The following is a 16,806-nucleotide window of genomic DNA, read 5'->3' as shown; positions in this document are numbered from 1 at the left end:
TACTCAAGGAGAAATGCATCCCGTGAAATGCTGACCTAGAGGAGGCAATGCCTGGACTTGGGCTATTAACTCCCACCCTGAGTCCAGGATGCCATGGGCTCTGTTTCCTGCCACGCCCACAGTCTTCTCCAAAGAAGACTCGGCGTGGACATTCTTGCTATCTACAGGCCCTGATGAGAGCTAGGAGATAAGACCGCAGAAGACCACCTGAAGGCTTTAATAAAATGCAGGTTGGAGTTCAGAGATGACATAAAATCTGGGCCAGGGAGATGGCTCTTAAGGTAGAGGCACCTGCTGCCAACCCTGAGGACCTAAAGTGTGGTCCCTGGGGCCCACTTCCTCCCTCTCTCCTTCTCTCTCTCCCTCTCTCTCCGTCCCTCCCTCTCTCTCCCTCTCTCCCTCTCTCCCTCCCCCTCTCCCTCCCTTCCTCTCTCTCCCTCCCTCTCTCTTTCCCTCTCTCTCTCCCTCTCTCCCTCCCTCCCTCTCTCTTTCCCTCTCTCCCTCTCTCCCTCCCTCTCCTTATCCGAATCTTCAACTGTACTACAGATCCCTCATCTTTACTAAAAATGATACCCTGCAGAGCTGTTGAAGACTTAAGTGCTGAGTCCAGTACCAGACACCGATTCTTGAGACTTATTAGCCACACTGTGGCTGGGAAGTGGCCAATACCAGGCAGTTGCTCTGAGATACAGAGAAGAAATGTCACTGTCAGAAATGATGCCCTAAACTTGGGAAGAACTACTCACATATCTGCTCCTGGAAAATGCACTCTTGTAGCTGGAGTTTTAATTTGTGCATCGGCTTTCCATACCCACTTCCCCAAGTGCTGACAGACCCGATAGTTCTTCAATATTATCGGCAAATGATTCGGGGAACTCCCTGCAATATGAACAAACACAGCCTCTCCATGCTAATCTGCCATTGCTACTAGACAGTCTAGTAGGAAAGACAGAAATATTTTGAAAACAAAAATAATTTGGGGCAGGAAATAGTAGCAAATCTTAGATTCTATGAACTGCCAAACAGGCTTTCTAAGTTAATAAGGCCAATCCTGAACGTTCATGGCTCCTTTTCTAGTTGAAATTAGATTGAGATTAATAGTAGATATTATTATTGTGCTGTAAAAGTTCAACACACAAAACTACACTTTTTAAAAACATTTTAGTCAACTTTTTATTCACTATGTGTGAGTGTGCATGTGTGAGTGTGTGTGTGAGAGAGTGTGTGTGCATGTGTGTGGGTGTGAGTGTGTGTGAGTGTGTGCGTGCATGTGGGGGGTGTTTGTGTGTGTTTATGTGTGTGTATGTGTGTGTGAGTATGAGTGTGTGTGCATGTGTGCGTGTTGTGCATGTGTGTGAGTGTGTGCGTGTATGTGTGTGTGCACGTGTGTGTGCGCATGTGTGTGTGTGTTAGACACGGGTATTTTGGTACTGCATACTGATGCACCCCTCCTTTTCCCCTGGGGGTCTGGGATTTGGGATCTTACCAGGCAGAAGGTGCATGCCTACCTGACCTGTCCCAGAAAATATCTTGGCCACTTTGCATCCCTGGGCCAGTTGACTGTGTCCCTCCCGTGTGACTCCACTGGAAAAACACTGGGAGAGCTGGCCTAGTTTCCCGACTCCACCCGCGAGCTGCTTCCCTTTGCTGACTTTGCTTCATTTGCTTCCCTGAACTAAATCTTAGCCACAGCACTCCAAGTCCTGCATGCCTCTGCCAATGGCCTAGGGCCGGCCTCCTGGCAGAGCTCTTCCCTCTACCATGTCAGTGTCTCTGAGCAGCATCGTCCTGCGGGGTGGAGAGAGCATCCAAACAAAGACCCTTGCTTTCACTGTGTTTCAATGTTCCCAGCAGCGCCTCGACTGTGAAAACAGCACCAGTCACAGAAGGTACCGCGACACAGTGCACATTCGATAAATGTAAACTTTAACAGCAGCGTTTGAACCACCATTGACAGCTACAGTGTCTCTCAGTAGCTAATGTGCAAGCAACCCCTGTGGGAGCTGGTACAGAGCAGGCTGTGTGGGGGAGAGAGGCAAATGTAACTGAAAACCAGAGGGTTAGACGCTTGGCCAGCCAGGACATAGCAGTCAAGGAGCACGGGGCAAAGAATGCGAAGAAAATTCACACTAACAGGACAGGTCCCAAAGGCACAGGTACCTTCCTCATGAGATGCAGAGGCTGAAGAACTCAAGCTCTAAGATAACTGAAGCACTAAAGGTCATATTCCTAGGTCCCATTGCCTCGCACAAATAATAACAAATACTGAAACGCCAGCCGTTTTTTTAAAATAATGTGAGACCTGCTACCTAGACTCCCTCTGTTGGGCCCCTAGGCTGCCTACACAGAGGATGCTTCATAAATAAGTCAAGTTTTACTGCTTCCTACTTGGCGTTTATTCCTTTCTTCCTGTTCCCCCTTGTCACCTATCTGGCCACCACCGTCAACAAAGGTCCTCTGCTGCTGGCCAACGGCCAGTCATAAATGGTGATGTGCGGTGCTGTCCCGTGGCATGACACTTGCTACTTAGAAAATATGAAAAATAAGACTTGGCTGGCACGAGCAAAACCCTGAAACCCCAACGCCATTTGGACACCAAACAATACCACCCTTTAAGTTAAAAATAATTGATGTAAAATCTCTCCTCAAAAGAAGCCCACCGAAGAAAGCATGCGGGGATTGTTAGAGTGAAGTCAATTAACTGACAGCCAACCCCAATGAGGAGCCTCATTTCCCCACGTTTATGTTTCCTAACTGAAAAAGGGAGAGAGTTTTACACTATTTTTTAAATGACAGAATGTATCAAAAATGTACATAGTAATACACACCCAAGCATGTATGCATACATAAGTAGTATGTATACTGATGAATACATAATCCATAAATACACCTTTTTGTTTTTACTTGACATTTACAAATTGATTGTGTATTTCCTTCCTCCACTGAGTCCAGTTTGTGTTGTTCAGCAAATCTAGGGGCTGAGGCCTGCCCTAGGGTGTGGTCAGCCTATCAGGGAGCACGCCAGTAAAAGAAACTGACTCTCTTCTCCCTAAGCTATCAAATGTCAACAGCGCTAAGGCTGATCACGGGATTACAAGTCTACGTTGGGATTTTGTTTGGCCAGATCTTTCAAAAGTCTTGTGCGAGCTGTCACAACTGCTGAGAGCTCTATGTGCACCTGTCCTGTCGCGTCCGGAAAGCACCGTTTCCTTCAGTTATCAGTCTTTCCATCCCCTCTTCCCAAAGACCCGGGAGTCTTGAGGGGAGGGCGCGTGGTGGTTTGAGTGAAAGTGGCCCCTACAGGCTCACGGAGGAGTGAGTGGCCCCTACAGGCTCACGGAGGAGTGAGTGGCCCCTACAGGCTCATGGAGGAGTGAGTGGCCTTGTTGCAGGAAGGGCTGGCTGTGAGGTTTCAGAAGCTCAAGCCAGGCCAGTGTCTTATTCTCGCTTCCTGCTGCCTGTGGATCCAGATGTGGAGCTCTCAGCTCCTCTGCAGCACCGTGTCTGCCTGCACGCTGCCAAGCTCCCCGCCATGAAGCTCTGGTCCTCACAGCTTTAGGTTTCTGTGGTGGTTTGAATGAACATGGCCCCCATCGGGAGTGGCACTATTAGGAGGTGTGGCCTCGTGGGAGTGGGTGTGGCCTTGTGGCAGTAGGCGTGGCCTTTTGCTGGAGTAGACATGGCCTTGCGGGAGAGGGTGTGGCCTTGCTGGAGTAGGCGTGGCCTTGCGGGAGAGGGTGTGGCCTTGCTGGAGTAGGCGTGGCCTTGCGGGAGTGGGTGTGGCCTTGCGGGAGTGGGTGTGGCCTTGCTGGGGTAGGCGTGGCCTTGTTGGAGTGGGTGTGGCCTCGTTTGAGTAGGTGTGGCCTTTCTGGAGTGGGTGTGACCTTGCTGGGGTAGGTGTGGCCTCGTTGGAGTAGGCGTGGCCTTTGCGGGAGTAGGCGTGGCCTTGCGGGAGTGGGCGTGGCCTCGTTGGAAGCAGTGTGACACCCTGGGCTTGGGCTTTGATGGTTCAGAAGCTCAGCCTAGGCCCAGTGCTCCACTCTTCCCTTCTGCTGCCTGAGGGTCCGGGTGAGAGCTCCCCGCCCCCTCCAGCATGACTCCTGCCTGTGCTCCGCCATGCTTCTTGCCATGGTGGTAATGGACTAAACCTCTGCACTGTAAGCCAGCCCCAATTAAAGGTTTTCCTTTACTAGAGTTGCCACGGTCATGGTGTCTCTTCACGACAATAGAAACCTTAACTAGGACAGGATGTGACATGAAAGCCTGATCTGGGCATGAGTGCTCCAGTTGTCTGCACATGGATTATGGCGGTCTCTCTTAAGACCATTCTTACATGTGCATTGTACAAGTAAGCAGACATAAGGCCTAATCAGAGCCATAGACCACAGTCTGCAACACCCTGATATTAAGAGTGTGTTCACCAGGTCAGTATTAACTTTCCCACCTCACACAGCCAACAGTGGAGTCATGACTCTTACCCAGATACACCTACTCCAAAACTTACTCTTAATCAGCATGCTACCAGCATAGGGGGAACAGTACATGTGTAGACACTTCCCTAGCCCACCACAAAAGACAGCAAGGACTCTGGGGACGGCCCCGGCTCAGGAAATGCAGAAATCGAGGCGAGCAAGATGGCTCAGCAGGTAAAGGCACTGTCACCAAACCTGACAACTTGAGCTAAAACCCATATTTGTAGAAACCAGCTGTCACAAGTTATCCTCTGACCTCCACAAACCTGCCATACGCTCTCTCTCTCTCTCTCTCTCTCTCTCTCTCTCACACACACACACACACACACACACACACAGAGAGAGAGACACACACACACACACGTGTGTGCATGCATAGAGCAAATAAATAAATGTAAAAAAATTAAAAGGAAACAGAAATTATCATCTTCCAACAGTATCCAAAAAGATATTGATAAGTAAAAGCTTTGAAACATGTTAACATACAAGCATGGCCATATATATGTCTTGTTATTTTATAATAGCAATGATATAAATCTGAGCCAATTTGCCTGTCTTGGGGTTCTTGTGTAGATTAAAAGCACACAGCACTTACCTGGAGGATTCTATTGGCTGTTATTACCGGAGCCTTGTCATTTACAGACTCAACAGTCACAAAAAGAGTCTGAGGCAGACTCTGCTTCCCAAGCTCTGAGCTGTTTGCCAAGATGGAGAGACTGTCCATTAACTCCTCCCTGCCGTTATGAACGTAGTGAATCAACCCCTGCTCCACCTGAAACCAAAGCAACAAAAGTACTCAGTTCCAAACCATGATGACTGCTAAAAGCAAGTCTGAGAGTAAGAATCTCCCTAAAGCACAGAAGCATGCCTTCATCCCATGGAGTCTGAGTGAGTACCAGAGTGGGGACTCTGATGGATGACGTCACACTTCCTCCTGAAAGTAAGTGAAATACCTCTGCACCCTACGATGGGCGTAAAGGGCGGCAGAGCAATGCAATGCGGTGTGTGAACAAGAATGCTGGATTGGTAGCAGAAGACTTGAGTCTAAATGCCGCTTCTAACAGTAACAGGTGCTGGGTGTGCATAAGCCAGCCTTCCTACCAATGGGCACCGCAGTAACGTTCAAGTTCTACTTGCTTATTTAAAGTAACTACGGTTGAAGGCTTTGACTGTTTTATTTGACAATTCACACTGTTAGATTTAGGCTCTGCTGGGTTTCATTTCTCTTCCTTGGAAACATATGGATCAGGAAAACTATTAAGTTCCCTTAAACACATGTTCTGAGCTAAGGGGGCACTATTTCCTTGATTGTTCTCTGTGTCTGGGGTTATGTGTGATGGGGAGTCTTACCCATCAGCTTGAGACAATCTAGATTCACTTGGAAAGAGGGTCTCCATTAGGGACTGTCTCCATTGGGTTGGTCTGTCTCTGGGGGGCTTGTCTCACATTCACTGATACAGGAAGGCCCGGCCAACTGGCTACGATAGGCTATCACCTGGAGTTGTAAGCAGAAACAAACCCTTCTCTCTAAATCACTTTTTGTGGGGTATTTTATCACAGAAACAGAAATGTAACTAGGACAATGTCCTACCTCCTCACCGAGCCCTCACTTTCATAATCATATACATCTCCTGTAGACAGACTATTGCAGAGTACATTACAATCAAGTCACTCTGCCACAGAAGATTTCTTTCACAGTAATAAAGCAAATGTAACATTTACTTTTGTCCCTGTTAGATTCCATCTTTTTAATTTCAGTTCTGAAATTGTCACTGGATAGTGTAGTTATTCCTCTTTGATTTATAGCAACCAAAAATCTGATTAGATTCCTTTCCCTTCTTTTAGACTGGACTACTAGAAACATCGAAGACTACAATTCAGCGATCAAGGGCATGTTCAAGCTAGATGTGAATTTAGCTTCAATGAGCCTGCAACCAAAACACAATGGCAAGAACTTCCGACGCCCCAAAGAATTCTGAACAAGTCTCTGGAGCTGTGTTTGTTTTGATAAAATTTAGCCAAAAAAATTGAGTAGTTCAGCTTTGCCCATCCCTGTGTTGCACTTCCTTTGAGAAGTCTTTGATCTTACAGGGGTGTTTCTGACAGGGGTGAAAAGTTCAGTCCCCTCAAGGGAAAATCATGGCTGCTCATACACAGGTGCTATGTGGGTAGAAGATCCCAGATAACAGGCACAGCCCCAGATTCTTAGAATATGCTGTGTTAAGCTACTCGGGAACGAACAATGAGGGGATTGATCCCAGTACTGGGGAACTCAGAGGAGAAAGCGCTTTAGGGATGCTGACAATGCTCAAGGACACTTTTCCTGAAGAAAGACATCACCCCCCATTACACACCCGCTAACGAGTAATTTGTCCCAAAATTGCACACTATTTTTAAAACCATTTGACTAAAAGCTGACAAAGGTTGTCTATTCCTACCTTTTGAAAGCCAGAAAAATATCTGCTGATCAGATGAAGGCCCCCGCCTTTCCTAGCTCCTTTTTCTGGTTTATTTATTTCTCCTATAGTACTAATAGTCTATAATTTAACACATTTCTTGTCTCTCTGCCTCCCTTGTACCCCCACCTGGGGAGAAAACTGCACAAGGACAGGGTTACTGCCTAATTAAATCACCACTTTGTCCCCATCACCTAACACAAGACACAAACTTCTTATTGAACAAGTGAAGCCAGGGTCTCTCCACTAAGACACTCAAGGCTATAGACATACAGGATTAGTGTTATTTTAAGTGAAAATGACAATAACTCAAAATCTAGAGCCCACAGGGGTTACATATAAAGAGACAGTGTAAGGAATCTCCTGACAAACAGGGACACGTGACCTTGTCATATGTTGACGAACAGGCTGATGATAGCACATGTCCCAGGGAACAAGCATGTCTCCACACACAGATTTCAACCAGCAATCCTCTTATGAACATGGTCAGTCACTGACTTGCCCGAGGCAGGGCCCAGAGCACATGAGGTAAGTGTGTTTGATTCAACTTACCCCACAGCAGACGGTTGCTACTGGCGGGTTTTCTGGCCTTTGAGATGGAAGCCCTGATTGACAGGCCCTTACATGCTGTGAATGAAGAGTCCTCTTCCCTGGGTCAGAGGGAGAAGCTGCTCTCCTGCCCTCTGCATCCTGTTTCTTTCTGTTTCCCAGTGATGCCTGGGTAAGTCTGGCCTCCTTGACAGTTGATGAAGACTACACCCCCGATGGGCAGAGATGGGAACCTTCCACATGTAGCCCCAAGCAGCTTCCGCCCCGCCTTGGCCCGTGCAGGCCCTCAGCTGCCCCTCAGGCCTCCACACTCTTGGCTACTCTGACTTGCATTTGCCTCTTTCAGGCTCCTAAATGGTTACTGCCTGCTCTTTATCAACGCCCCCAAGTCTAAATTGAACATTGTCCCTTTGCAAAGGGCCTCTCTGCTCTCCAGTTAGAATTGCTTATGCCGTGTCTACATTCCCACAACACTACTGTGAAAACACAACATGCCAGAGAAGGAGAGCATTCAAATATAAGACGAAGCCCCTGGCCCCTCCGCAGGCAAGGAGAATGTTTCAGCTACCACGGTAACACACGGTAGCTAAAACAGAGCATGCCTTTAGGAAGTGGATTTAAATCCATTAAGAATCCCATAACTTGCATTTTCAAATTTTTATTTCCTTTTATGTTTGGGTGCTTGGATGTTTTGCCTGTATTCATATCTGAGCACCACTTGCATGCCTGACAGCCGTACCAGATCCCTTACAACTAGGTTTACAGGTGGTTGTGAGCCTCCATGTGGATGCTGGGAACCGAACCTGGGTCCTCTACAAAAGCAGTCTTTGAACTGCTGAGCCAACTCTTCAGGCCCCAACTTAAAGGCAAAATGAAGTAGCATACATGTGTTTTTAGCTGGAGAGGAAAAGCCAGGCAAATGCCATGGGAAGTTGTATGTGTCCAATCTAGAGAGTCTGAATTGCTAGGGCTTTATGAGAGAGATTTGCAGACTCATTTTCAAAATTAAAAAAAAAAATTGGTAGAAATCATTAATTTATTCCTGTAAGAAATCAAAGTCTAACAATAATGCCAAAGCAAAGAAACCAGGGTGATGTGTGCAGGTGAGACAGCTGGACTCTCTCACGGAGGTGGACATTAGTAAGGGTGACACAGTCAATTCATGGCTACAGTCAAAAGTCAGGAGAGCCAGGATCTAAGGGAAGCTTCCAAATTCACATTAGTGAAAAGAGATGTTGAAATATTTTTAAACTACAAAGCTCCATCTCAGGAAGTAGTAAACACGCATCACTGAAAATGTTTAGGCAATGTTAACACCATCCCTACAGGGTTGCTACAGACAGACAGGCTTCTAACACCTTGTGGGGAACAGGACTCCAAGGCCCCACCACCCTAAAGCCTGTGAGTCTAAATGATAACGAGTCAATTCCAACCCACGCCCCTCTAGAACGACAAACTCAAATATATTAACTGAGATTTATTACCTGTTTCCTGGAAAATTTTCTTAACTTCACTCCTGGAAAACTGGAACTTTCAACAGAACCGTGCTTTGGTGGCTCAAGGAGAACAAATTCACAGTCAAGACTCTCAAAATACTTGCTTGGAATTCTGAGGTGGTCCGGCATAAGTGCTTTGGAGCCCCCTTCCTGAACTGTGAAATTCTGAACCTCCAGCGGTATCCACTTAGGGATGATATCCAAATGTATTTCTACTCTCCTTACAAAGTGGGAGTCCTTGACCACATCTAAGGTGAACTGATCCTTTTGCTGGCCGGGAGCCGTCGGTACATAAACGACATTGCCATCATCAATATCCTGCTGTGTGAAGCTCAGAGGGGACTTCCCGTCTGTACCCACGCCGCCGTCTTCCGCCGTGGACTTTTGGAGATATCCGTGCATCGGTGCAGTCCTGACTGTGAACGCTGTCTCTGACGAGAGATCGTCTTCATTCCCAGCCTTGTGTCCACAAGCACAACACAAGAAGAGAAGCACATGGCCGTAAGAGTCAAAGTCACTGATGAACCACATGATTCCTCTTAATTGGACAAGTGGCCTAAGTTGTCATTAGGGTGGTTACACAGCTTAAGGCTGGGTCTGACCTGGGGCCCATGCCAACATCTGGAATATCAGTCCTGATCACAGTAAATGAATAAATAAATGGTCAACAGCACTTGGGTAGCTATGAAGTATTTGCACAGAGCAGTAAGATCCACGAATATTCTAAAAATGAAGGTAAAAGAATCAAATGTCATAAGGAGAGGCTTGGAGGCGTGCCTAGCATCTAGCATGTGCAAGGCCATGGATTTGATCCCCGGCACTATGGTGGAGGATTATAGAGGGAACGAATCAAAGGCGGGTTAAGGAAGAGTAGCTGGTCACTAAACTGCACAACTGTAGAGGAAAGCAATTTTCCCATTTAGCTCTACTGTCACAAGCTCAGCATTTCCTATGCATTTTCATTTTATCGATTCAGCAAAGTCTATTTAGAAACAGTATTTGCAACTGATTATAGTCACAAGACGGAACATGCCCCCTTGTGGTGAAACATGTTAATTGACTCTCCAAGCTTGAAAACAAGCGTTTGCCAAGCTGATTCTATGTCACAGGCATCTCTGATATTGCTGGTTACTCTTGGGCAGCTTGCCTGCAGTCCTAACGGCAGAGTCCCAACAGCGTGTGTGTCTGGCAAACTGTTAAAAAGTACAGTTTGCCCTTCCTACAACCTATGGGAGAGTCCATAGGACTGTCTGTGCTTGCTAAAAGTTTCAAGGTAGGCGTCTGAGGGAAGTCTGAGCTTCTGCTCTCATCCGGGTACCGCTCCACTGGCCTAGACCAGTTTTATTCCTCAATTTCAGGAAACTAAACAAGGCGGCCACATCCAGAAATAAAGAAAGAGACTGTGCAATGGTGTCCTAAGCTGTTTGGGAAATCCTTTCTGTCTGTTAAACTACAACTTCCCTTCATCACAGATTAACCCCTATCAAAGGAGATGTTACTAGTGCTGCTGTTAGCAACAAATAAAAACACAAGGCTCTGAATTTATCACAATAGATATGTCCCTCCCTTAGTCCTACTTCATACTACACTAAGCATGGGCACACACATGACTGTGTATGTAAATACAGCCTTAATGTAAGGCTAAACATTGTGCAGATTTTATTTCCAAGTGTGGAAAGACCGGCAGAATCAAACTGCAAACATTCTAACTTTTCATCTCAGTGGCACACAAATACGTATAAAAATGTGTGCACACACATACTTTAGAGCCACTCCCAGTACCCGCCCCCCCCCACACACAGAGACAGAGACAGAGAGGGCATTCTCAACGCAAACAAATGGTTACCCCTTTACTAGTCTAAGCCAATTAGAATGCCCAGTGCTTTGGATGCCTACCTGGAGGTTTCCACTTCTCAGTTTTACTGGTTTCCCTTCTTCAACTGCAATGCTCCTGCTCTGCAGAATCGGAGTGCGCTGTTGATGACTCTCCAAGGACACTTGGACACAAACGCTCACATCTAAGTAGGTATCTTTAACTTTCACTGTCAGGTTAAACATATCAAAGTTCCCATCGCCATTGTGCCTATAAACCACAAATCCCCGCTTCAGGTCATGCTGGGAAAATGAGTGAAACGCAGAATTGTTGACCAGGATTCTGCCATGTGTGGGGGGTTGCAAGATGTGGAATTCAAACTCATGGTCTGTTCTGACATCTTGGTTTGTGGTGACGCTCAGGTTGGCTGTTGTGAAGCAGCTGTCCCTCCCTCTGGGCACAAGCAGCCCTGTGTTGTTGACTATGTGGACATAGGCCTCTGACACACTGACCTCGAAAAGGGATGATGTGTGATGCACACCATCTGTCACAAACAGCAGGAATCGGGCAGAGTCTGGACCATGATGTCTGAAGAGCACATGCCCTTCCTGTAAGTCCTCTTGCCTGAACTGGTAGAGCTTCTGAGACGGGTCACCGGCTTTCACCAAATCTCCGTTTGGTATGCCACGCCGAGTGTAGAGCAACTGCCCATCGTCAAAATCTAAGTCGGGGTCGTGGTAACAGAGGTCTGTGAGAGTCAGCAAGCGCTGGCTGCCCCGCACAACATGAAAGACCCTATCTACCACTTGCACGGGCTTCTCATCATTCTTCAACTCGACAGAGATGCTGACCTTGATTTCTGTAGACATGTGCCCAGAGTCAAGACTTCTGGCCCCTCCTTGTTGACCCTGATCTGTGGCAGAGGCCAAAACAACGAATTCGTCACACTGGGTCTCGGAGTCATCGTGGGCATACATCAGCCTTCCACTCACTATGTCTTCATCTGTGAATGCACTGATGCTACCGTCGCCTCCCAGAGAGGCAGAAGAGCTGACTAACTTCAGTTCCCCGTGCTGAGGACTCTTGGTGACTTCATATTGGAAGACATGATTGTCCAATGTTTGAACAAATAATTCTGATTTCGTAATTAACGTCCACCCTCCTTCTTTTACAAACAACCCAGTGTTGGTTAAAATAATATGTGTCTTATCTGCTTTAAGGATTACCCTGAAAGTGTAATCTTTTGATTCTATGTGTTTTACAATAATTGAAAAACTAAAAGTATCCTGCGAGTCTTCCCGGGGTGCCCCCCGAGGCTCATAGCTTACCATAGAGTCTGTAATGTTTTTTTGACTGAAAATTGAACTTGTTTGGAGAACTTCATTGCCGAGCACCAAGTTTCCTTTCTTAGGTGGGCTCAGTAACTTGAAACACAGTTCCCACTCGGCTACTTCCACATTCTCTGTTGCAGCCTGCAGATGGCCAGAATCCAGCACTTTCTTGTTCACATTGCTGATCTCTATAGGGATATTTTTCAGAAGTGTCAATTTCAGCGGCCGAATGGTGACAGGGAACAGGAGCTCTTTGCTTTCTCTTCCTTCTACCATAACTTTAAATTTAAAGTGATCCGTAACATTTTCTTGCTGTGGTTCTTTGAAGGAACTATAGTATCGGATCCGGCCCCGGTCGATGGAACGTTGAGAAAAGGTACTAGCTTGTTTCCACTCCCCAGTGGATGCCCGATGCTGGATTTGGCCAAGCTGAGGTGGCCGAGTGATGTCATAGCGAGTGTCCATCTCATGTTGTTCACCGTTCACCTTCACTGACAAGTCAGTCCGCGTGATCAGAACTGTACCACCCTGTTGTACCGCCACGCCAGTGCTACCTGCCACCTCAAAGTCCCAAGGAACAGCCATGACCCGTAACACCACAGGGTTGCTAACCAGCTCACCGTCAGTTGCTCTCAGAACAATCCGAGCGTTTCGATTACCCCTGTGCACATAGAAAATGTTGCCATGCTGTAAATCCACCTGTGTAAAAGCATTGATGGCTTGCCCAGGGTCTCTGGCATTCTCTAAAAACCCAGCGTCTGCGTTGAAATTGCTAAGAACCAAAAGTCCGAGATGCTGAGAATCGGTGTCGGGGTCTGACACCTGTACCACACTGGGGGTCAGCTGTTTCTTACAGTTCTCGAAGAGAAGCAAGTGTCCTTCTGGGAGCTTCAGGTATGGGGGGTCATTCACTGGAATGACAATAATGTTAAAAACATGCAGAGTGGGATCCTGCAACTGGGGTGGTATTGCCCTCCTGCTGCTAGAAAAAACCGCAAATGTGAAAGAATCCGTAGGCTCTTCCGAGCCATCGTGGATATACCACACTTTCCCAAGCCTCAGATCTAACACAGTAAAGGTGCTCTCCATTTCTTGTGCAGGCTGAACTTCTATTTGAAGGGAACCATGAGTAGGCATTTGCTGTATTTTAAACAGTATCTGGGAGTAGTCAGTACCCAGTCCCGTGGAGTCCACAAGCACTCTTAAGTGCCTTTGTCCCAGGGAGGCCCGTCCACCTTCTTGGACTTGCAGCTTATTCAGAACCAAAACCCTGCCGCTTTGATTTTGCAGAAGGGAACTGGCACTGGGGACTGCGGCGGGAAGGGACGGCTCTGGCTGGGGCAGGTCTCCCACCGCCGCAGAAGGACCTGCGTGGTGGCTCTCAGTTGTGCACCCAGCAGCTATGTCTTTGGAGACAAGTGCGTCCCTTAACGCTCTCTTTTCCACGTTTGCTTCCAAGGCTCTCAGGCACCCTTTCAGAGACATGCCCCGAACAGATTTCCCAGGCACAGACACAAGCTCTAACCCCCCGCACTGTTCCCCACATCCGGCGGTTCAGGCCTCCCACGAACAGGGGGCCTTCGGATACAAACACGTGGCTTTGCAGAGGCAGCGTGGCTCTCACCCCTTGCTCATCCACCACGAGGTCCAGATGCCTCCTCGTGACTCTGAGTTGAACAACGTGCCATTTGTTGTCGCTAACCAAGCGGAACGATGAAAGCTGAGTTTTCGTTTCTCCCCTTCCTACATGAGCCTTCAGTAGACCCTCATGTATTTCCAAGGCAACAAAATCTCTTCCTCTACCTGACTGAAATGAAAGCAAGGCTTGTTGGGTTCCAGTCTGCACAGCAAACCTCAGTGTCCCTTCACCCTGAACTCTCCATTCTGGAAAGGCAACATAGGATCTAGAGCTGAAAAAGCTAATAGCTTCATTCTTCCCAGCAAAAAACTCATCGTTACATCCCAGTGACACCTCATAAACCTTCTTGAAACCGGGGTAAGACCTGAGGGATGTCAGGACCTCCCTCTGGTTAAACAGCACACCCTCTATGCATCCTCGGAAGTTGGGGGTCTTTCCGTCCAGGTAAGGGACACTGAGTTCCCCACGACCTCCCACATAGATCCCATGGTGAAAAGTGAAGTTACGAATACCCCCATCCAGTTGGCTAGCTGTCCCATAATGCTTGTCAACAACCAAGAAAACCTTATCCTTGCCATAGTTCAGTTCCACAGAGTGCCAAAGCAAATTGTCCACACGAAGTCTTTGCTCAGAAAGGAGGAGCTGCTCACCCGTACCCACATTTAATTTCACCTAGGAGAGACAAGAGCCATAATTAATGAACCTCATAGTGTGTTATTGGGGGATAGAGGTGCTATGGTTTGACCCTACTAAAACTCATGGTGCAGCCTAAATAAATCCTGAACCCAGCAGGGCTGAGAGGTGCCGAGGCCTCAAAGAACTGATTGGGAAGTTAATGCAATGCTCTTCAGGAGAGTGAGCTTGCCTAAGTAAGGAGATGGATTGGTGACATGGGGTGCTAAAAAGCAGGTTTGCCCCTTGCTTCTTCCCATCCACCTTGATGCCTTCACCGGAAGCCAAGTAGACGCTACCATCATCCTCTTACACACCCAGAAACGAATCTACTGTGTATCTCCTTTATAAAGTAACCTAAATTACCCAGCTTCTGGTATGCTATTATTGTGAAGGAAAGGGAGGGAGGTTTGTTCCCTTTTTCTGTTGCTAGTAACTGAATGCTTATATATTTTAAAAATAATAATACCTGTATCATCCCTGACAGGAGTTCTATTAGGCAATAGTCAATTTTTCCAGCTGCAAGAAACAGTAAGCCTTGTGACTTGCTTGTTTGAAATCTCAACTGAAGCGACAGTCCAGAGGAAACTTCTGTGATGCTGAGCCCCACGTAGCTCTCTCCATAAAAGGATGCTTTGGGAAAGAGAAATACAGGTCAGTAAACTGACCCTGCTGAAGAAAGCCGCTTGCCAAAGACCAGTCCCATTGTCTCGGAGGCCCACCAACCCAGCATGAATATACTGAGACACAGCATTGTCTTCCCTAACTCGGGACAGCTCGGAGGAGGGGTCCCCTTCGCTAGAACCCTCCAAAGGAGCAGCCTTGGCTTTCACCAACCCTAAAGAGCAACTTGATTCTTTACCTACTCAAGTCTGCTCTCTTGCCTTGTGCAGGGTTCGATTCCAAGCTCCCCCTCATACAACTCTTGCACGTTAAGTTCCATCTCAGATTTAGCTTCCCAGGGAACCTAACTGGCACTGGAAGTAGCCTTAAAAAGTGGACTCTGGAAGGGACTCGATGCTGAACCTCCCTCAGCTGAAATGAAAACTAGGATGAGTGTCGCCATCGCTTGATAGGACCCAGGGAACCCTGGCAGTGATGTGAAAGTTTATTGGCGCCGGCTGTTAGTGGCGCACGCCTTTAATCCCAGCACTCAGGAGACAGAGGCAGGCAGATCTCTGTGAGTTCGTGTCCAGCCTGGTCTACAGAGTGAGTTCCAGGACAGCCTCCAAAGCTACAGAGAAGCCCTGTCTCAAAAACTCAAAAAGTTTCATTGGTTATGGGCTGGGATGGCACAGCAGTGCATACTGGTCCAGCTGTGAAACGTAAGCAATAGAAAGCAAAGGGTAAATATAACTATGAGGACGATGAAACTGGGCACCGATTGACAAGCCTGAGGCTTTACAGACAGGCAAGCTGATCGAGGTTAAGTGTCAATCATGACCTTTGTCCTCATGTCTCACAGGGGGAGTTAAGATTCACACCAAGGGACCAATCATCAGAGTAGCCAAAGCTCAAAAGGCCTCAAGTAAACAGCCTTGCTCCAACAAGGCAAAGGCTCTGGAAATGCGCTCTGATGCCATCAGGCAGCCTGAGTCTTAGATGGCCTTGAGCCCTCTGAGTCGCAGACGTGGGTTATTCTCGTATCAAGGCCAGCAGCTCGGGGTTTGCAGAACCCTCTCTCCACAAGATACCAGGGACTTTGAAGACAGAACCCATTGCTCCTGCCAGCAGCGAGACCCAAAAGCAAAGGGCAAGTCACAGCCCATCTACTGAGGGGTGGGGGTGGGGTGGGCTGGGAATAGTTAATGCAGACTCAGAGGGGGTGTCCATTTGGTTACCTTGGATGCCTCCTGGCAATGCATGGATGACGGTGGTCACCAAGGCATGCCGGCAAAGGCTCAGAGGAGTAAGTTGTGGCATCAGGTGGACACTGAAGCAAGAAGTGTCTGTCAGTTGGAGTACGAATCTACAGTGACTCAGTGGGTAAAGGAAAATCACCACTCAGCTATGGCTCCCTGGCTTCACATGACAGAGTTAACCCATGCGATGTGAGCGCAGCCCATGGCAGACTCTGCGGCAGGCACTTTGATGGAGGACTCCGGTTGGTATGGATGCTACTGGAAAACAGTCCCCAGCATCTTCAGAACCCTCGGGCCTAGTTGAGACTGTCCCGTAGCCTCCCTTCCCCTTCCCCTTCCCCTTCCCCTTCCCCTTCCCCTTCCCCTTCTCCTTCCCCTTCCCTTACCCAGAAGTCAATCCAAAAACACATGCTCTCTCAGCTTCTCTGCCCTATCTTTAACTGGGACCCACTGAAATGACAATCAGTTTCCTAAGGCGAAGACCGTATCTTTTGTATCTTTCTCTCTGGTACCTGG

The 16,806-nt window shown here is 47.7% G+C and overlaps 1 protein-coding gene across 1 annotated transcript in view; it reads right to left on the bottom strand.

Moving 5' to 3' along the window:
• LOC127221139 (chondroitin sulfate proteoglycan 4-like) overlaps nucleotides 1-16,806 on the bottom strand; it is a 56,548-nt gene that overhangs the window by 31,069 nt on the left and 8,673 nt on the right. Inside the window, 6 exon segments of the mRNA XM_051183057.1 lie at nucleotides 5,068-5,244; nucleotides 8,962-9,432; nucleotides 10,870-13,644; nucleotides 13,646-14,428; nucleotides 14,898-15,061; nucleotides 16,270-16,361. Coding sequence (XP_051039014.1) covers nucleotides 5,068-5,244; nucleotides 8,962-9,432; nucleotides 10,870-13,644; nucleotides 13,646-14,428; nucleotides 14,898-15,061; nucleotides 16,270-16,361 — 4,462 coding nt within the window.

The sequence above is a fragment of the Phodopus roborovskii genome, unplaced genomic scaffold (genome assembly GCF_943737965.1).
Source record: "Phodopus roborovskii unplaced genomic scaffold, PHOROB, whole genome shotgun sequence".
Classification (NCBI taxonomy): Eukaryota; Metazoa; Chordata; class Mammalia; order Rodentia; family Cricetidae; genus Phodopus; species Phodopus roborovskii.
Note: the sequence above shows the minus strand (reverse complement) of the source record. Positions and strands in the feature narration are given on the sequence as shown.